The sequence below is a fragment of the Colletotrichum higginsianum genome, chromosome 2 (genome assembly GCF_001672515.1).
Source record: "Colletotrichum higginsianum IMI 349063 chromosome 2, whole genome shotgun sequence".
NCBI classification, from domain to species: Eukaryota; Fungi; Ascomycota; class Sordariomycetes; order Glomerellales; family Glomerellaceae; genus Colletotrichum; species Colletotrichum higginsianum.
In genome coordinates this window covers 5,775,816-5,796,463 of record NC_030955.1, presented here as the reverse complement: position 1 = coordinate 5,796,463, position 20,648 = coordinate 5,775,816, and the positions used below count along the sequence as shown (strand labels likewise).

Genomic DNA, 20,648 nt, shown 5'->3' with positions numbered 1-20,648 from the left:
GAGTATGCCAATACGGACCCTCGCCTGTTCTTCTATAAAAGGATTATAGCAAGCAAAAAAGGTCAGACTTTACACCTGATATGCGCTGATTTATTTACTCCCGTACAAGGATGGTGTTTGTTCGTATTTGTGACGTAGGCCTCACTCTTTTACTGGCCGGAGACTGAATAGCAGCGGAGTGACATCCGTTCTGTTCGTGATGCTATAAAACGATTGGTTGAGAGGGTCAGGTCGAGGAAAGGAAAGAGGATCAGGATGCGGAAGACCAGGGTTTGTTCCGGACCAACCAGAAGCCCGTATGATGAAGGCATGACTCTCATCACGTGAGCTAAGTCATCGGGAGGAGACAGACCCATATTGTTGTGTTATGAGTTTGTGAGTGTTGTGAGTCTGAGTGAATGAGTGAGTGAGTGAGTGAGTAAGCGGGTGAGTGAGTGACTGGGTGAGTGAGTGAGTGGGTGTGTGAGTGATTGGGTGGGCGCGGAGTGCAGTGTCTGAGCTGAGATGTGTTTCCTTGGTTGCTCATCTTCCCTGGACAAACCAAACAAAACGTCCCGGTCCCCATCTCCGGGTCTCGCTGCCAATTGACCCATCATCCATGAGAACAATAAGGTCATGAGAGCTGGGGTGGATCCACGTTGCATCGGTCATCTTCTGACGTTTGCCGCAGTTCATCTCGTGTCTGCACAACCTTTCTTGACGATTGCCAGGTCAGCCCGGCCGGTGGAAAGGAGCCGAATGCAACTGTTCGCCAAGCATCCGGCTCGCCATCCAAGTCGCCCATCGATCGACTAGCTAGTGGCAGAGGCGAGGCGAGGCAACAGCGGTGGCACAAGGTTAACGGCCAACCGGAGCCGACTCACTCAGTCTCTACTGAGTCTGGGGAGACAAGTCAACGATCATCATCATGCTGGCCCTCCTCCTTCTCTGGCTCTTTCGTCCTCACCGCACCGAGATGACATCAACAGCCAAGGGACGGTCTAACCCCGAAACAGCACCATCTCCAGGCCGCGGGACAGAAGGATGCGACGCTATTCACGCTAAAACCCCGCACGCCCATCGTCCAACTTCACCCGCATCAAGTGATGACCCCGGTTTACCCCTCAAGCTTGGTTAGCTTGGACTGGGGGGTTGGGGTTGTTAGCTGCGTGTGTCAGTACGACTAATATGAGGTTGTGAACTTTTTTTCTTGTCCAAGCCTCTTCCCCGCACGAAGGCATCACAACGGCGGGAAATTGTACTTTTCTCCAGGTTTTTCTCTCCTCCCCTTGTCGTCTGCCCAGAGAGACCCCGGCACCTTACAGATACATCGCCCAGCCATCCCCTCACTGTCTCTCTCTGTTCTGCCTACCTTGTTCCCATTGGGACGGGCGCCCTGAGAGATCGTCGGGCTCTCCCATGTCTGGGGCCTACGGCCTTGGGAGGGTCTTGGCCTTGCGCAACTTCTCACGACTCTCAATGGCCCGGCTTAGAACAGCTTCGGCTTCGGGCCAATTCGAGCCGGTCCATCTCGGCCGGCATCCCTTCATGACAGTCATGGAACGGTATAAGAAGGATACAGTGTCGCATTGTGAAATTCCCATCATGATCGAGAGAGCGAGAGAAGAGACTTGAGACCTCCCCTTCCTTCCATCAAGCAAGCCCCTCCAGCTCCTCCTTACCATGGCGCTCGCAAAGCTTCTTTCGTCCGGCCTCGTGTTTGCCTCCCTCGCCGCCTCCAAGTGGATTGTCCCCGGCGGCAGATGGCATGACACCGAGGGTAACCTCGTGAACGCTCACGCCGGCGGCGTCACCCTCGACCCGGACACGGGCAAGTTCTTCTGGTTCGGCGAGTACAAGATTGAGGGCCAGGTCGAAGGCGGCGGCGTCTCCGTCTACAGCTCCGACGACCTGGCCACCTGGGAGTACCACGGCAAGGCTCTCGAGCCCGTCGAGGGTCATCCCATCATCTCGACCGACATGATCATCCAGCGTCCTAAGGTGGTCTACAGCGAGTCCACCAGCGAGTACCACGTATGTTTGTTGACCTCCCTTGACGACGTCGTCGAGGAGTCCGTTGAAGACAACAGGCCACTGACGTTTTCCCTCCCAGATGTGGTGGCACGCCGATAACTCGACCTACGGCCTCCTGCTGCAGGGTTTCGCCACCTCGCCCAACATCTCGGGCCCCTACACCTATGTCGACGCCATCTCGCCCCTCGGCAACTGGTCCCAGGACTTTGGCATCTTCACCGACTACAAGGACGGCCGTTCCTACTCGCTCTACTCCAACGGCGATCGCCTCGAGGGCCGCGACGTCTACATCACGGCCTTCAACGAGGAGCTCAGCAACGTCACCGAGGTCATCCACCGCTTCGACAAGTACGACCTCGAGGCCCCGACCATCATCCAGACCGACTCGAGCTACTACGCCCTCATGTCCCACAAGACGGGCTACCGCCCCAACAACGTCGTCGCCTTCCGCGCCGACTCCCTCGCCGGCCCCTGGTCCCAGCCCTTCATGGTCGCCGACCCCTACACCCGCACCTACAACTCCCAGTCCGGCTTCTCCCTGCGCATCGTCGGCTCCGAGGTGACGACCTACCTCTACCTCGGCGACCAGTGGGACTCCAACTCGCTCTGGGAGAGTCGCTACATCTGGCTGCCCATCGTCGTCGATGACGAGAAGAAGTCGGTCCACGTCGAGTGGCACGACGTCTACGACCTCGACATCGCCACGGGCGTCGTCACGCCGATCGAGGGCACCCCCTACTACGCCCACGACTCCGCCACGACGGCCGGCGGCGCCTTCAAGCAGGAGGCCAACTTCGCCAGCGGCGGCTCCATCGTCACGGGCATCTACGGCAACGACAGCACCGTCACCTTCTCCGGCATCGAGGGCGCCGGCGAGCCCCAGTGGGTGTCCTTCTACTACCAGAACACGGACGACATGGGCTTCGGCGACCAGCCCGGCGGCACCCCGGACCGCATCGGCGGCAAGTGGCAGCTGCGCCGCATCGCCTCCGTCGTCGTCAACGGCAACGAGGAGCACGTCGAGACCCTCTTCCAGCGCGACACCCACAAGGGCATCATCCTGTCCACACCCCTGCAGCTGACCCTCGACAAGGGCTCCAACAACACCATCACCATCGGCGGCCTGTGGAACGGCTTTGACTTCAAGGGCGCCGACATTGACCGCATCGTCGTCTACCCGCCCGAGGGCGCCCCGAGCAAGTGCAAGAAGAGCATTTGAGCACGGGCTTATATAATGATTAATGGGAGTGGAAGAGGTAGATAGATAGTTGTACGAAATACAGACGTCTCGCCAGGACCTTATCAGTGAAGCTTCATCATATGCATGATGCCTACCGTTGGTGCAGACTTCTGCCACAAGCATTCCGCCCTCCCTGCTTGTTACCTTTTCTTTTTTTTCCCTTGGTACGTTCACAGAAAGTGTACATCTCGTCGCTTGCCGTTGCAATATGAGATGAAGCAGGCCTCAAGGCGACTATGTTCAGCAACAAATTGCAAGCTCGGCATCTTACAACCAAATTGACCTTATCAGTAATCATGTCGATACTTCACGTAGACATCAGAAATCGCATAAACCGGGAATTGGCGCGCAAATGTCTGTCTTGACCGTTGAGAGTCTAAAGTCCCACACATTTATCTCGAAATCAAACCGTCCCCCCGCTTCGACTGTACCCCTCTTCAACGCCTTTCAATCATGACACATTCATTCCTCTTCTTCCCTTTTTCCTCTCTACTTTACGACGTGTGAACTTCCGTCTTGGAGATGGCCTCCGTGACCGCCTCGATGGCGGGGTCGGCCTCGGCCTTCTTCTCGGCCGACTCGACAGAGGGTGCGGCGCCGGCCGCCTTGGCCTTCTCTGCTTCTTTCTTGGCCTTCTTACGCGCCTTTTCAGCATCCTTGGCAGCCTTCTTCGCAGCCGCCTTGGCAGCGGCCTCCTCCTTCTGCTTCCGTACCTCCTCGCCACCGAAGGCGTCCTTCCACTCATCGATCTTGGATGCCGGGATTTGGGTGAAAAGGTGCTCGGGGGTTCCGAGCTTGTGGCCGGGCTTGATGGCGTCCGTGGCCCAGGTGTCGGGGATGAAGGGCTTGGGCTCGACGCCGAGCTGCTTAAGGATGGCGATGGAGGTGTTGGGGAGGTAAGGGGCGACCAAAGAGGCAAGCAGGTCGATCTGGTTGAGGGCGAGACCGACGACTGCGGCGCAACGATCGGGCTCCTCGGTGAGCAGGCGGTTGTCCAGCTTGTTGTCCTGGAGCAGCTTGTTACCGAGGCTGCGAGACTCACTCCGTTAGCTTTCAACGTCAAAAAAACCCGAACAAAGTTTGATGAGACATACGCAGAGATGGACATGATTGTCTGGAGACCAGCTCTCATCTTGGTGGCCTCCATGTTGTTGATGTACTCCTTGAGCAGGGCATTCACCTCGCCAACGTGCTTCTTAAGGTTGTCGTCGGTGTACTTTGTGTAATCGGGAACGACACCGTCCGTCTTGGCCTGGCAGAACTTGTTGACTCGCTGGCAGAAGTTGCCAAGGTTCTTCAGGAGCTCGTTGTTGTTGCCGTCCACCATCTCCTGCCACATGAACTCCGAGTCGGAGGTCTCGGGCCTGCGGGACAGAAGATAGTATCTCCAGACGTCGACGGGGACGCCAGTCTGCTGGACCTGGTTGCCAAAGACGCCCACGCCTCTGGACTTGCTGAACTTACCGCCCTCGTAGTTGAGGTACTCGGTCGTCGAGATCTTGTGCAGCTTCGTCCAGTTGTCGCCCGTGCCGAGCTGGGAGCCGGGGAAGATGATGGTGTGGAACTGGACGTTGTCCTTACCCATGAACTGATACAACTTCACGTCCTCGGGGTTCTTCCACCACAGCTCCCACTTCTTGCCGGCAAGGTCGTCGCCGTCGGTATAGTTCTTGGTTATGGAGACGTAGCCGATGCAGGCGTCGAACCAGACGTAAAAGACCTTCTTGGCGTACTCCTGACCAACCTCGTGTGTCGGGATGGGCACACCCCACTTCAAATCTCTGGTGATGCCGCGCGGCTTGAGGCCCTTGTCGATCCAGGCCTGGGTGATCTGCTCGGCGTTGTTGCTCCAGGCGCCCTTCTTGCTCGAGTCCTTGAACCACTTGACGAGCTCATCCTTGAGGGAGTCGAGACGGAGAAACAGGTGCTTCGTCTTGCGCTTTTCGGGGGTGGCGCCGTCGAGCTTGCAGCGGGGCTTGATGAGGAAACCGGTGGGCTTCGCGGCGACATCGTCTTCGGCCGAGGTGTTGGCCTCGGGCTCGGGCTCGAGGGGGTCGAGAAGGTTACCGCACTTGTCGCACTGGTCTCCTCTCGCGCCATCGTAGGCGCAGATGGAGCAGATGCCCTCGACGAAGCGGTCGGCAAGGAATGACTGGTGGGCCTCGACGGGGCAGAATGGCTGGACGGTCTCGCGCTCCTCGATGAAGCCGTTCTTCCACAGCTTGGTAAAGATGTCCTGGACGATCTCGGTCTGTTGAGGAGTCGGGGTGCGGCCGAAGATGTCGAAGGAGATGTCGAAGTAGTCGTAGATTCCCTTGTGCAGGGCGTGGTACTTTGCGCACAGCTCCGAGGGTGTCACGCCCTCTTCAAGAGCCTTGGTCTCGGTCGCGGTGCCGTACTCGTCAGAGCCGCAGACTGTGGAAGGGGGCCGAGAGTTAGCTCTGCTAAGAGAGGCCCGCAGTAGAGAGAGACGTCGGCGGGGTCTTACTATAGATGGTGGGGTTGCCGCGGGCGCGGGAGTAGCGAGCAAAGACATCGGCAGACAGGACGCTGCCGATGATGTTTCCAAGATGGGGCACATTGTTGACGTAGGGCAAGGCCGACGTAACGAGGACGTTATTCTTGCCCTTAACGGGCAGGATGGGATTCGGCGCCATGGTAGTATGTGTGTTTGTGTAGGGCGGGGGAGGAAGAAGAGGAGGAGGCTCGGGAACGGCGGTGTCGTGTGCAGGAGGGAAAGAAAAGCAGCAGAAGATACACACGGGCATATACCGGGGCAGAGGAGTCAGAGTCAGAGTGGCAGAAAGGTGCAATGCGCCCCGGCGACTCTGATTGATGCAAGCCCCACAATGGCAACCCCGCACTATTCCCCTTCGGGACGAGGGGCACTGTGCTGAGCTCAGACCACATCAAGGGAGGCCAATAGCAGTCTGCAAGTTTCGGCAGTCAATGTGACGGTTAGAGACATGTTCTGCGATGCAATTAGGAGCAGTACAGGAGAATAAGGACGAGACTGACAGTGAGTGACATGTACACGATAGGGAGCGCAGGGCGCAGACGACCAACTGCCGTGATGACTTTGAGGTCATTTCGGTTCCAAACCGGTCGGCTAGGTGGCTTACAACGTACCCCGAAGTCTCGCCGTTCTCTTTTGACTCAATCAAGTCACCGTGGCGTACGACCCGTTGTTGGCCATCCGACCTTTGTTCGCTCCGACGGCGCTGACTGCCGTTGGTCCCTGCCACAAGCACGTACTAGTCCAAAGAGGAAACATGTTTACTTGACAGAAACTCACACCGGAGGATTATTCCCGAGTCATTGTTTCTGGAGCAGATCCGCCGGCTCCTTCAAGAGTCATTGGTGTGGATGAGACTGTGTAAACATTGGTTGCGTTGGGATTTGCGTAGAAGACACAACGATATTATGTTATCCGGGCAGCCGCGCAGACTGGAAGGACCCTTTCCATCCGAAGAAGCAACTGTCTGTTCGACTGACATTTGAAACATTGGACGGCCTCAGGAGTCTGTTATCATTATGCATTGACAGTTGTTACCATGCCATGCTACATACAGCCGTCTCAAACATCACTGGCTTGGATGGCAGTTTACCACCACTGTCAAAAATACCAGCCGCCGCCTCACATGCTGCAGTCCCTTTTCATCATCTCATGTGTAAATTGCTTGAGCATTAGTCTATCGCTAAGTCAAATAGTAGTCGCTTCTTGGATGTGGTCGTTTTATGATTCACATGTCTGGCTGCAGTCTATCACAACTATACATGGTATTTTGTATCTTACACACTATCCAACTTTTGTTTATCGCAGCTTAGCAGCAGTCAACTGCTGTTCTTGATAGCAGGCAGTCAACATCTTGTTGCATGCTGCCATCTCATAGCCCGGTAGCTGGACAAACCCCCTCACCATACAATGTGGTTCGTGTCTCAACTTGAACACCGGACAGACCATCACCATCACCATCACCAACAACGGTCAACATCGTACACACAACAGTCTCTATCATCACAGCTCAAACATTGCCACCCCATCCTCAGTCCCCGAACGGCGCGAGCTTCCACATCTCGACAACCCCCGAGTATCTCCCGACCGCCATGAACCGCCCGTCCGCTGAGAAGGCCGCCGCCGTCACTAGCCCGTCGATGCCCGCCGCCGTCCGCACTTCGGCGAGCACGTGGCCCGAGTACACGTCCGAGATGTCCACGCCATCGTCGGTGCGGCACGCCAGAAATCGGCAGTCGGGCGACACCGCCAGCGGCCAGCCCTCGTTGCTCCGGACCTTGTTCAGCTCCCAGCTCGACACCCGCCCGGCCTCGTGCTCCCACACGTACACGGCCCGCGACCAAACCGACACGACGACCCGTCCGTCCGGCGACACCCCCAACGCCCGCGCCCCCGTGCCGCCGCTGCCCGCCATCGCCGCTCCGTCCACCTCCATCCGCCTCAGCGTCTTCCCCGTCCGGGCCTCCGCGACCCTCACCGTCCCGTCCATCGACAGCGTCACGAGGTCTGTCCCGTTGGGCATGAAGAGCACGTGCGTCGTCGGCGCGTGGTTCACGACCCCGGCCACCTTCTTCGTCGGCGGCATCCCCCGGGGGCTCGTCGCCGCCTCGAACACGACGACGACGCCCGACGGGTCCGTCGCCGCGAGCATCTGCCCGTCACCGCTGAACACGGCCGGATGCGCCACCCCGTTGAGGATGCATCGCACGCTCCTGCCCTCCTCGCCCATCCGCAGCTTGAGGCGCCACTCGCGCTTCGAGCCGATGTCCCTCTCCGCCACCGCCACCAGCTTGCTGTCCGGGCTGAAGACGACGACGGGCGCGTCGTTGTGGATGTCGGACGGCACGAGCTGCGGCCCGGCGGCCACTCCCGGCGGCGGCTTAGACAAGAAGTCCCAGAGCTTCGTGTTCGACGGCAGCGCCGTGCCCGCGTTGTCCAGGGACGACGCGACGTAGCCCTTGGGGCTGAAGATGAGCGCCGTCACGGGACCGTTTTGGCCGAGGGTGCGCCCGAGGCTCCTGAGCCGGAGCATCGACGGCGGGAGCGTGCCGTTGTGCAGATTGAGCGAGGGTATTGACCCGGAGAGGGATGGCGGCCTGGCCGAGGTCGGGTTCGCTCTGAATGACCCGTGATTGGTCAGTCAGTCATGCTCATGTTCACGACAACGTGCTGTGATGGTGGGCAGAGGGTTGATGGGAGCCGAGAACTCACCCCTCCGCAATCGCCTCCTCGTAACTGGGCATCTGATCATCCCCCGGCAGGCCATTGCTGCTGCCGTTGCGGTAGGCGCTCATGATGAACCCTCAAATGCCTTGAATCAGACGCACAGACGAAGGACACGTCCGAAAGTACAGGTACAGACTCTCGTCTGTAAGTAAGTCCAACTCAGAACTAAGACGAGGAAAGATGAGCTGGACTTTAACTCTCCATCCCTCTCTCCATGGACCCAGTCGGGCGGACCCCAGTTCCCTGGGCATTCAAGGATGTCAACCACACAGCCGCAATCTAGCTGAGCTAACGAGCTACCAAGACGTCCCCCCCCCCCCCCCTCCCCGCTGCCACAAAGCTGTACAGATACTGCCCGACGGAACCTTGTTTATAGTCGCCGATGGCCGGCCCATCGGACCACCACCACCACCACCGCCACCACCACTTTTTCGCTAGGGGGTGGGGAGGGAGGCGACTTGCATAAGGGAGGGGTTGAGATGCGTCGCCTTCCGAGGAAATGTCTGTGAACGGCGCAGCTCATCCGAAGAGAACAGAGAGCTGCGCCTTGGGTCCTGCATTGTTTCCAGGCAGCGCGGAGAAATGAGGGTTTCATCATACCCTTTTCGGGACCGCATAGGGATGTGACTGTTCAGGGATGTGAAAGATGCGTTAAAAGAGACCAAGCACAGGGACGACAAATTGCATGTTGCACGTGGAAGAAAACGAGGTCATGGTCATTATATGGTATTCTTTTGGTTTTGGCTAAACACACATTACATCTCGACGCATCACACCACTTACTGGCCAAAGGCTTCCTCGTAGTTGGTCAGGCAATATCTGTAGCGGACCTTGGAGTCCTCAATGCCGTTCATGGCCGACCTCAGGCCATCGGCGCTGATGGGCACCTCTTGCACCCACGTCTTGATGCCCTTGTCGGCGGCGAGCTGCAGCATCTCGAGCGTCTCGCGTCTGCTACCCAGGTGCGAGCTGCCGATGAAGCAGCCGTTGGGGAGGAAGTCCTGGTTGCGGACCGTGATGCCGCCGCCGCCGGGGAGGCCGACCGACACCCACTTGCCGTGGACGTCGAGCAGGCTGAGGTAGGCCGAGAGGTCGAAGCCCTCGAACGAGTTGGCAGTGTTAAGGATGAGGTCGAACGTCATCTTGTGCGGCTCGTTCCAGCCCTTCTCGCCACTGGCGAGGTAGCCGTCGGCGCCCATCTTGAGAGAGTCCTCCTCCTTGGACCGCGAACGCGAGATGGCCCAGACCTCGGCGCCCAGCGCCTTGGCGAACATGATGCCAAAGTGGCCGATGCCACCGATGCCGACGATGCCGACCTTCTTGCCGGGGCCGCAGCCGTTTCTGATCAGAGGGCTGTAGGCCGTCAGGCCAGCGCAGAGCATGGGCGCAGCGACGGTGCTGGGAAGAGCGTCGGGGATGGGGAAGACCCTGCTATGGCGTTAGTTGCATGTTCCACGGCTCTATAGCCGCTGGGATGCCAGGCAGGGCTTCAAGACGTACCAGTGCTCGTGAGTGCGGACGTGGGAAGAGTAGCCGCCCTGTGAGATGGCGCCCGAGTCGGGGAATGTGGAGCCGTACGTGTCGAGCTGGTGCTTGCAGTACGTCTCGTTGTCGTTCTTGCACTGGCGGCACTCGAGGCAGGCGTACGACTGCGCACCGACACCGACGCGAGAGCCCTCCTTGATCTTGGTGACCTTGGAGCCGACTCTCAGAGCCTTGCCGACGATCTCTGGGACACATGGGGTCAGCCGCTGAACACTCGTCGTCGTCTTCGTCGTAACGAAGGCCAAGAAAGGAAACAAAGCAAACTCACCGTGACCGACAGCCAGAGGGTAGGGCTGAGCACCCCAGTCACCCTTGATGGTGTGAACATCACTGGCGCAAACACCGCAGCACTCGATCTTGATGTCGACGTCGTAGTCGCCAAAGGGCTTGGGGTCGAACTCCTGCTTCTTGAAGTCTTGCCAGGTCTCGGCGCTGTTGACCTGGAAGCCGGTGAACTTCTCGGGAATGGACATGGTGGCTGGACTGTGATCGGGATGGTGCTGAATGTATCTCTGACGGGGAGGTTCGATCAACTCTTTTCTGGGCGAAAAGAACAGGTGAGGCAACGGCAGATTGACAAGAGAGGCAAGGAGAAGAGGAAGCAGGAGAGTAAGATTCAGGGCAAGCCACGGAGGGCAGAGGGGGCCATGGCGGATAAAATACTCTGGCCGTCGCAGAGCTGCCATCAGACTCCCCCCTTACCCCCACCACCAGGTCATTTGTCGCGACGCTGGGCGTGGAGCGAAGGATATTCATCCTTGAATGAGGGGCAGCGCGAGCTGCAACAGTCGACTGAAGGGAGGGGCAACCCTCGCGCCGCAATGTCTTTCCATGCGAGTGGACGAAGGGGGGGAGGGGTGGCCGAGAGTGCTAGACCCATGTCCGGGTCTAGGCGCTTGTTGGAAGATCGAAAGAGTAATAGGAGAGTCTTCTGCAGCCTGCCCGTTCGATTGGATAAACTCCATGATAACGCGCCGGTCGGTGGCTACTCTCCCATTCACCCGTATGTCTGCCGAGAGGAGAAACTTACGGTCAACCTCACCGTCCGACCGCACAAAGGCCATCGGTTTTCTCCCTCCCGGAATATGGCGTGGTGAAGTTGTTGTCTACCACGGGGGTGAAGTGAGCGAGTGAGTGTGCTGGATCCCACATGGTCGTCCGTCTCGTGTCTCCTGTCATCCATGATCCAAGCCCTTTCACGCCCCTCCATCCACATCGAGCTCGTCGTGCCGCGCTGCCCCGCGATAATACCCCACCATCGCCCGCCAATTGCACCGCACAATCCACCCGAGTCAAAGTAGGGCCCCCGGGGGTTGGGGGAAGGGAATTTGTCCGGGAGATTTTCCGGGATCGCATGCCGAACTTCCCACCAACCACAGCGCGAGCTGTCGTTGTCGTTGCCCCCAACATGCCTGACAGAAAAGTCCACGATGGCAGATGGCAGATAAACATCGGGCTTGGCCCAGGCCTAAAATTCTTTCTTGTCGAGGCGCCAAACTCGCCGCATTGGTGTCCCTGTTTCGCTGTATCTCGGCAAATGTCTCCGAGGCCATTTGTGTCATGCAAATGACCCTGGCCAACCATCGTGCCCGAAGGTGTGTGCGACCATGGTGCTTTTCGACCATGCCGCTGAGATGCAACCCATCGAGGAGTTTGTGACGCCGGTCAGACGGATCGGACAGTCTAGCATGTCGGTATTTGCTCGGGTTTGTTGTTTATCTTGGCTGCGGCCTTTTTTTTTCTTTGCTTTTTCGCTTTCTTTCCCCAACATCCTGGAAGACTCGCATGCGGCGCTTTTTCGTCGGTACACGCGTAGGTAGGTATGCCGCCCCCCCCTCCCCCGTCGAGTTTTCGCTCCTCGGTCGCGGTGTTTTGCGGACCGAATATCGGCAGCTCGGGCTCGGTGCAATGTTCGGGCGGTCCTCCGTCACCGCCGCCGCAGCATCACCCTGGTCGGGCAGGGCATTGAGATGGGTCGTCTCCGCCGTGCTTCACCCTACTGCTGCTTGTCGGCCAGCTTTCGGCGGCGGGTCAACCCTACACCGGCGAGGAACGCGACACGCATCGACGCTCCGAGGTAGACGAACGGGACGTTTCCCCAGTCGATGGCATTCCATTTGAACAAATTGTAGTACACTTCGGGACCTAGGCTTCGGACAGTATACAAATGGCCCATGTCGGCCACCAGCAGCACGAAGAGTACCGTCTTCCACACGCGCAGGTCTGACGTCGAGCGTAGAACGAGGGCTTCGTTGAGGGCGAAGAAGAGGTAGAGGTTCGCGAGCTGCGACAAGACGATAGAGGTGCCCTGGGGGATGACATCCGGCTTGGAGACGGCGTGGGTCAGGTGCAAGTAGTCGTCGGGACGAACATGGGCATAATAGGCGCCGATGAGGGCAGACACAGGCTCGATGCCGAGGAAGAAGACGCGGTAAAGCCTGGGAATGGCGAGGCCCATCCGCATGCGCTGGGTGTTGCTGGCAGCCATAATGGCGGTTGTTTGGTTATTCGAGTATGAGCTGTCGAGGAGCGGGCGACGATGCTGTAATGTTCTACGGCGATAGGTCGGTGGATGGCAGACAAGAAGAGAGCAGGACAAGAGCAGAGGAGGCGTTGAGGGGGTTCGAACGTTAAGGCGGGTTTCGTCTCATCATGGGGGCTTCTGGCGTGACGGGAACCCTGATGGACCTCTCTTCGTCATAGGCAAGAGCGTGGAAAAACTGTAGCTCCGGGGGGCGGTCCCGGCCCCGCAGTTCCGGAGCCGAATGTACGGGAATGGTCCGTGCCCAGCACACGCCATCTTCGAGGGCGATTTGCGATTTGCAGTTCTGCACTCGTTCTCGAAAATTTCCCATCCAGGGACCGATCCCCAGCATGAGGGTGAACTCTTCAGGGCTTATCTGCACTGTAAGCACTCCGTACAGAAGTACAGACAAGTATCCGCAGCGGAAAAGCCATCACTGGTGCATGCAGACCCCCTTCAGCATTTTGCGAAAGGGATGGCATGCAATTTCCGGTTCCAGAGCTGCCAATGTGAAGCGTGTGTTTGCTCATTTCCCTAACTGTCCAACGACTGGCGGATTAGTGGAATGGATGAGGCGTATGTCCATACCAGAACACAACTGGCTCTTGACGACGGAGCACCGGGGTGAATGACAATAGCACTGGGACATCGAGTTGAATTGTTTTATCACAACGGCGCCTTGCGGGCTTCAGAAGTCGGCCAAGTCGAAGAGCAGTGGAGGTGAGAAGACTATATGTATATGTACTCTGTCCAGAGCACCTTGGGACCGCATTTGGCTCGATGGATTGAGCCGACGGCAGGGTTGCAACAGGCTAACAGCTCATGCAACGGAGAAAAGGGTGAGATTCTCCAGGGTGCAATCAATGTGCATGCATCCAGGGACCAAGACCCTGAGGCGAACATGTTGCTAGCGAATGGCGCATGGCGAAGCAGACGACTAAAGGCATATATTTCTCTATCTGGCAGATCGCGGTTAAGTTGGAGGGCTGCGAGGTCTGATGATTGGGGGCAGAGAATAACGAGTACAGCACGAGTATGGTGGAGAGGTACCAGATACTTTTGTGTCTGCGGCCGGAGTGCAGTACAAGTGGGTAGATCGACCTGAGTAATTGAAACAACAGGTATCTCGCAAACCCATATCCGTATTCCCTTTGCATCTCGAGGCAGAGACAATTTCACCAGGTGCTTCTTCGAGCATGAACAATGCGACGCTGGGAGCGAGTCTCGACGGCAACGAGGGTCGATCATGGAGTTTGGAGGGGGTGTGTCATGGCCAGGGGAAACAACATCAACTCAGCAGTGTGCCAGTGTCACTGTGTCAGCACCTGTCACGAGTCCAAGCCACCTCATTATTGACGATGATCTAGTAGCCTCTCTTCCTTCCCGTCACTTTAGTATTTACTGCAACGACTCAGGCCACGCTGCAGTCCACTGTCACAAGCGCGGCGCACGTCCAGCGCGAGTCGACACCAGTAAACAGGGCGATCGGCCAGGCCGCGTCTCACTCTCACTCTCACTCTCACTCCCCTCCCCCCGGTCTCTCAGTCTCACTTCACTCGCTCTCCCTCGCTCACTTGTTGACAATGTTGCCTTGCAGCATTGTGTTCTTCACAACGGCCCGTTACTTGCTTTCTTTCTTTTCTCTCCTGGGCCTCGCCCCTGTCCACTCTCTGTAGATTACCTAACTACAGACAAACTGTCGCATACCGACTCGCGCTTTCTCTAGACACCTTTTTTGAAAAGATTCCTTTTCTCGGACGGAAACTCACAACAGCAGTCAGCATCTGCACAGAACAGTCCAGCGTAGCACAGTGCAGTATCCCTACAGTACCTAAATACATTCGTTGCATCAACATCCATCACAATTACTCGCATCCGTCGCCACCCATCTATCTACACCACAGTCAAGACCGCCATACGCCTCTATCTGCACCCACCGCCTCCTTTTCTTTTCCGTCGTCTTTTTTTCTTCTTCTTTTCCTTTGTTGACTCGCGTCCGGAGACACCACGGGATACACGCGCACCAACGCGTGGTCGTACATGTTTTTTTCGCCGACCGCTATCCTCCTCCTCTTATCTTCGTGTTCTCCTCGCTCCGCTTGTTTGTCTCTCTCCCTCTCTCTCTCACTCTCTCCTATCCGTCATCCATCATCTGAATCACCGCCCATCCTTGAGTTTTCCCCATCCAGTTGTTTCTACGGATTATCTCCTGGCATCGTCGAGTCTACAGCCCACTCGCCCTGTTTTCCAACGTCCGAAATCCCCCTCCCCAATCCGGAAGCCCCAAACAAGCAAGCCGATCCTTCCTATTAACTGTCCGACGGACCCTGAAAAGTCTGAAAAGGACGCCAAACAGACAGGGGTGGACGAACTCCCATCAACCAACCCTTGACACCCTAAGCCTGAAAGGGCCAATCTCCAGCAAATCCCCAATCGCCCAAACCTCCGTCTCCCCCAGGAGTCCAGGACCCCAAGGGCGGCCGACTTCCGTGATTCCCACTGCCGTCGCACTGCAGCCCGTTTCTCTCTGTGTCTGCACGGAGACCGACCCCGGAGGACGTTCCTCTCTCTATCCGAGTCTCTCTCTCCCTCTCTCGCGTCTCCAGATCGCCCGCCCCGTCTGTCTCCTTACTGGCCGCCACCCTGCTATCCACCCCATTGTCTACCCTGCAGTCGCCCAGCCTTTTGGTGCGAAGCCCGAGACAGTCCCGTCCTGACTCCTACGAGTTTCGGCCGCGCCAGACAGAGTCAGGTCTTGGAAGGGCGGCATAGCCGTATAGGAGAAGGAGAGAGTGAGAAAAAAAAGGGAGAAGCTTGGACGACAGGTAACGACCCCTCGACTCGCCCGACTCGACTCGACCCAACTCGACTCAAGTTGCCCTCTCCTTTCCTTGTTTAAACCCGCCGAGCCTCCCACTGACCATGTGAAGATCCCCAGGTTGTTCGTGCTGTAGCCCTGTGTGTCGCTGTCCCCGCGATTGCGTTTCGATCCCTCCCCCTTTCTCTTCTCTGATACCGACAGCCTCCCCGTCGACTACCAACTCAGGGCCGAGTTCGACTTCGACTTCGACACTGAACCCCTTACACAGTTGTCAACATCTTCAAACACTCTTCGACATGTCTGGACGCATCTACCACGTCTCCGAATGGGCTCCGACTCAGGACGCCATCCACGACGAGCCCGCTTCCACCTCGGCCATCCAGGAAGATGACATGGACGGACATGTTAACGCCAGACCTTCCTTTCAGCAGCAACGCCGCCTTCGTAGCATGAGTCTCTCGTTGCCCTGGCGCCGCAAATCATGCATCCTCCATCTCGACTCCGACCTTCCGAGCCACCTCGAAGAACTCTCCCTCGAGCGATCTCGGAGCCACGGCAGCCCCAGCGACGACAATGCCTTCAAACACGCACTTGACACACACGCGCCAGGACACGGCAGTGGAAATGGAAATGGAAATGGCAACGGCAATGGCAATGGGAGCATCAAGGGCATGTTTCGTCGCGCCTCCATTTCGCTGAAGGGCATGGTCCACCACCACAAGAGACACTCTATCGGCGGTGCCCATGGACTTGGGCTCGGTCTCGACGATGCCCATCACCAGGCCCAGCGCCCGGGGACTTCCCACACACACTCGCCCTGGCATCGTCTCCGTCAAGCCACGAGCTTCCGCCACATCAAATCCTCTCACGGTCACGATGCCGCCCAAGGCGATGCCCCGGCTTCCGATCCATTCTTCCCCTGCCTGCCGCTCCCTGGCAACGCTAACGAGCCGCCCGTCATTCCCTTCCATACCGGCGGAGCTGCCAAAGCCGCCGCTGCCGCGCAGAACCAGGCACTTCACAACAAGTGGCTCCGTGCCTCGTCAGACGATTTCACCGATCGTGAGAGCGGTATCGGCATCACTGTCACGGGCGGCGACTCAGATGTCGACCTGGACGCAGAGGATGCCAATATCAGCCGCATCGACTTTGTCGCCCAGCTCCCTGTCGAGCTGGCGATTCAGGTGCTCGCGCATCTTGACGCAACCGCCCTCGGTACCGCGAGCAGGGTCTCCCGCGAATGGCAGCAGATGATCAAGAACCAGCATGTCTGGAGGGAGTCTTTCCTACGCGAGAAGACGGGTACCTATGCGACCAGTCTCCCCGTCCAGCCAGGAACCGGCCAGGGTGTGCCCCCGATCAACCCCGACGTCAACTGGAAGCACATCTACAAGGCCAAGGACGAGCTCGACCGGCGATGGCGGGAGGGCAAGGCAAAGCCCGTATACCTGAACGGCCACTTGGACAGTATTTACTGCCTGCAATTTGACGAGTAAGTAGACCACATTCGCCTCCTTTGCCGATAGGCGATCAGCTAGCTAACACGACGACAGGACCAAGATCATCACTGGCTCCCGCGACAAGACGATCCGGGTCTGGGACATGCGGACCTTTGGATGCCGCCTGGTCATTGGACCGCCCGAGGTTGTCAACGACGTCTCCCTTCTGCTCGACGAGGACGGCAACACAGTTCACTATGCCACCCTTCCCGACAACCAACGAGCAAACCCGTCGATGCCCGCAATGGTTTCGTTCCCCACACACCACAAGGCCTCGATTCTTTGCTTGCAGTACGACGACCGCATGCTCGTGACGGGCTCGTCCGACTCGAGCTGCATCGTGTACAATGTCCGCTCGGGCTACAGACCGATCCGCCGTCTCCAGCACCACACCGCCGCCGTGCTGGACCTCGCGTTTGACGAGAAGCACATCATCACCTGCAGCAAGGACGTCAGCATCTGCGTCTGGGACCGCGCCACGGGCACTCTGCTCCGTCAGCTGCGTGGGCACTCGGGCCCTGTCAACGCTGTCCAGATGCGCGGGAACACCATAGTGTCGTGCTCCGGCGACTTCCGCGTCAAGCTCTGGAACATCGACACGGGCAAGAACATCAGGGAGTTCCAGGGCCACACCAAAGGCCTGGCGTGCTCCCAGTTTTCAGAAGACGGCCGTTACGTCGCTTCGGCCGGCAACGACAAGGTCATTCGCATCTGGGACGCCAACACGGGCGAGTGCCTACGCGAGATGAAGGCCCATGACAACCTTGTGCGCAGCCTGCACATCGACTCGGTCAGCGGCCGTCTTGTTAGCGGCAGTTACGACACAGACATCAAGGTGTTTGACATGGAGACGGGTCGGCAACTGCTCGACTTCCCGCGATGGCATGCTAGCTGGGTGCTCAGCGCGAAGAGTGACTACCGGCGGATCGTCAGCACAGGTCAAGATCCCAAGATCCTCATCATGGACTTTGGCGCCGACGTGCCGGGCATCGAGGCCCTGGAGAGCGGCGGTGTCTGTGAGATCGAGGGCGGATACATCTGAATTCTCACGAAAAACGCATCACACCTTAACACAAACCTACGTAATACACTAATGCTGAGAGCGGTACGGCTGGTCCGCCCTAATTCACGAGTTTCATTCATGACGACTTGGGAGGAGGTAGTGAGACGATTGGGAAGAAGTAGACTTTACAGAATGACAAGCACGAGTATGTAGGCGTCTGGAAACAACAGGCTCAAAGGCGTATCGGACACGGATGGAGACTTTCCATCCATTTGCATTGGGGTTACAGGCTTTTTTTCTACATGGGCTTTGGTTCGGGTTCTTCTTCTCTGGTTCGGGGTTCATTATTCATGGGCCAAACCTCTTTTCTTTTTTGCATGGCATCCCAGGCTATATTAATAGACGGCTACTGGATAGAAGCATAATAGATTTATTTCGCTACAACTTCTCAAGGGCCAGTCCCTTTTCTGTAACTTGTGTCCGAAATAAGACTTAGGTATATACTATATTATTATAGGAATACCCTTATATATAAGAAGCTCCCTAAATTAGTCATCTTACGTACTACTTTACGTACTAATATGTATATAACTAACTACATTTTACTCTCTTTACTTTATATAGAATTAAGTATTTTTCTCCCCTATTCTCCTATACCTTACTATATACTCTAATTTGTAATAGTTATAAGCTTAAATTTACTTACTATTATACAGTTAACTTTAATTATTAGTTAATACTCTTTTTTTACAAAAGAGTATATTTTATATAGTCTCCTATTTACTAATATATTAAACTATACTTTTATACTCTTTAATACAATTAAACTAACTAGTTAATACAATTAGCTAACTTAGTATTAAGTACTAAAATCCTAATACTAAGAGTTAAGTATTTAGTTACTTATTAACTCTAATCTTAAGAATATACTATTTAAGTCTCTTACTAAAGAAAGAATTCTAATAATTGAAGAGCTAGTAGCTAAAAAATAGGCTACTACTAAATAGTAGTATAAATTCAACTTTTAGAAATATAAGAATTATAAGAAAGTATAGAATAAGGATTATTCCCCCCCTCCTACTACTAAAAGTACAACTCCTCCTCTTAAGAGACTAATGTATTCTTTTAATAAGCTTAAGAGACTTACAATTTTGCAATTAAATGCCCTAGAGGACTAGACTATTACAGTTAAGGCCTATAGTATAGTAGCTTGTTACGGTCGGCTTTCCGTGGTAGTGTCTATTAGCAGAAGCTGAGGCAACGAAGCTGGGGAACAGTGCTGTAAGTCGTGCTGAAAGGATCAGGTCTTCAGAGGATACGGTGATCAGTCGTATACTCAACAAAGGTCTTGTAATGTGTGTCACTAGTGAAGGGTGCCGAGAGTATCCGAGGGGATAATCACAAAGTTGATTGCTGAAGAGCTATGGGAGTCTGTCCTTGAGTGCGTCCAAGTCCATCCTATATACAAGTCCGCTCATGTAGTCTTAGAGGCATCCGTATGTTCAACATACGGGTGCCGTACTCTTGGCATACGGGTGCCGTATCCTTGGCGTACGGGTTCCGTATTTCTGGCGTACGGATCTAATCTAATCTTATCTCCACGTGACCTGTACCATAGTTCTTCCGTTCCGGGGGAGTCATCTGCTTAACCCTGTCTTTTGTCCATACAAAGGCTGTGCCGCCCGCGTCCCGCTGGCCGGGTGGGGCTCTCGTCGCCTGTAACTTGTTGGGTCGTAACATCAGGTCTCCCCTCCAAAGGTCTTGTCCTCAAGACCCATAAGTAGGTAGTGTCTCCCAGGTTGGGGAGTCGTCAATTCTGCGTCCCTGTTTATCATGATGTTGACAACATGACAGGTCGCGTCCAAAAGTCAAGGGACTCCAAATCAGCACTTCGTTCAGCGTGTGACGACGTCTTCGATCGTTTTGGTTCTTCTGATACCATGCCTTGTACCCGTTGCTTCCGCGCGAAGCGTCCATGTCGGATTGCTGAGGGTTCCAAAGTCTGCCAGGGTTGCAAGAACCTGAAGCGCCCTTGCGATGGCGTGGTGGTGGCGTCGAGCCGTGAGTTTTTCGTTCTTGTCGTGAGGTGTCTTCTTGGTGGTGTGCTGACAAGGGTAGTGCGACGCCTGAGTGATCAGCGTCAGGAATGGGAGGAGAAGGAGGAGCAAGCGAGTGATGCTCTCCTGGGGCTTCATGAGAAGCTTGCTCGTGTTCAGGCCGAGGTGGCTGAAGCGGCGGGTCGTTTGGCGCGAATTCGTACTATTCGCAAGAAGGTTAAGGAGCGTCATCTCGAGACGTTTTCTCGGGGTCTGCAGGAGCTGGAGGATGACGAGTTGCTTTCTGCTTTGGATGCTCACGAGCAGGGTGTCGTGGGTGATCTTCAATCCATAGGGGTTCCTAACGAGGTCGACTGGCCTTCCTTCGGGATTGGCGAGGAGTTTGCGGATTTAGGTTCCTTAGTTCCGGAGCGGTCTGAGAGCTGGAGTACTCCCGTAGAAGCTCCTGGGAATGCTGGAGGTTCTTGACTGGTTCCCATGAGTTGTCTTCGTGTCCGTAACCTTTCCACTTAACGAGATATTCGTCATGACCGTCTTCGTTCCTGTGGTCGATGATTCGCTCGACTTCGTATTCTGGTTCGTTGGGTTCAACGATGATGCAGTCTTCAGTGTGTGATCCGCGTGGTGCTGGTTCGAGGAGTGCGATGTGAAAGACTGGGTGGATTTTCATCGTATCGGGTAGTTTTAGCTTGTAGTTGACTGGC

At 56.2% G+C, this 20,648-nt stretch overlaps 7 protein-coding genes across 7 annotated transcripts; 3 read left to right on the top strand and 4 right to left on the bottom strand.

The window, feature by feature from the left end:
- Positions 1-907: 907 nt before the first annotated feature.
- Positions 908-1,117, top strand: CH63R_03469 (uncharacterized protein; the record flags this gene model as incomplete). The annotated part of the gene is made up of 1 exon (XM_018298444.1): positions 908-1,117. The coding sequence occupies one exon, from the start codon at positions 908-910 to the stop codon at positions 1,115-1,117; it is 210 nt and encodes a 69-aa protein (XP_018163260.1).
- Positions 1,118-1,662: 545 nt separating this feature from the next.
- Positions 1,663-3,232, top strand: CH63R_03468 (glycosyl hydrolase family 43 protein; the record flags this gene model as incomplete). Its single annotated transcript, XM_018298443.1, has 2 exons — positions 1,663-2,013; positions 2,093-3,232. 2 exons carry the CDS (start codon positions 1,663-1,665, stop codon positions 3,230-3,232), a joined length of 1,491 nt encoding a protein of 496 aa, XP_018163259.1.
- A 515-nt stretch (positions 3,233-3,747) lies between these two features.
- CH63R_03467 (Methionyl-tRNA synthetase) lies at positions 3,748-5,910 on the bottom strand (the record flags this gene model as incomplete). Its single annotated transcript, XM_018298442.1, has 3 exons — positions 3,748-4,282; positions 4,348-5,668; positions 5,742-5,910. 3 exons carry the CDS (start codon positions 5,908-5,910, stop codon positions 3,748-3,750), a joined length of 2,025 nt encoding a protein of 674 aa, XP_018163258.1.
- Positions 5,911-7,299: 1,389 nt separating this feature from the next.
- CH63R_03466 (Ribosome assembly protein 4) lies at positions 7,300-8,563 on the bottom strand (the record flags this gene model as incomplete). The annotated part of the gene is made up of 2 exons (XM_018298441.1): positions 7,300-8,386; positions 8,481-8,563. 2 exons carry the CDS (start codon positions 8,561-8,563, stop codon positions 7,300-7,302), a joined length of 1,170 nt encoding a protein of 389 aa, XP_018163257.1.
- Positions 8,564-9,274: 711 nt separating this feature from the next.
- On the bottom strand, positions 9,275-10,726 carry CH63R_03465 (Alcohol dehydrogenase GroES-like domain-containing protein; the record flags this gene model as incomplete). Its single annotated transcript, XM_018298440.1, has 3 exons — positions 9,275-9,923; positions 9,996-10,224; positions 10,309-10,726. 3 exons carry the CDS (start codon positions 10,724-10,726, stop codon positions 9,275-9,277), a joined length of 1,296 nt encoding a protein of 431 aa, XP_018163256.1.
- A 1,310-nt stretch (positions 10,727-12,036) lies between these two features.
- Positions 12,037-12,528, bottom strand: CH63R_03464 (Nadp-dependent alcohol dehydrogenase-like protein; the record flags this gene model as incomplete). Its single annotated transcript, XM_018298439.1, has 1 exon — positions 12,037-12,528. The coding sequence occupies one exon, from the start codon at positions 12,526-12,528 to the stop codon at positions 12,037-12,039; it is 492 nt and encodes a 163-aa protein (XP_018163255.1).
- A 3,153-nt stretch (positions 12,529-15,681) lies between these two features.
- Positions 15,682-17,926, top strand: CH63R_03463 (WD repeat domain-containing protein; the record flags this gene model as incomplete). Its single annotated transcript, XM_018298438.1, has 2 exons — positions 15,682-16,877; positions 16,939-17,926. 2 exons carry the CDS (start codon positions 15,682-15,684, stop codon positions 17,924-17,926), a joined length of 2,184 nt encoding a protein of 727 aa, XP_018163254.1.
- Between the last annotated feature and the right edge of the window lie 2,722 nt (positions 17,927-20,648).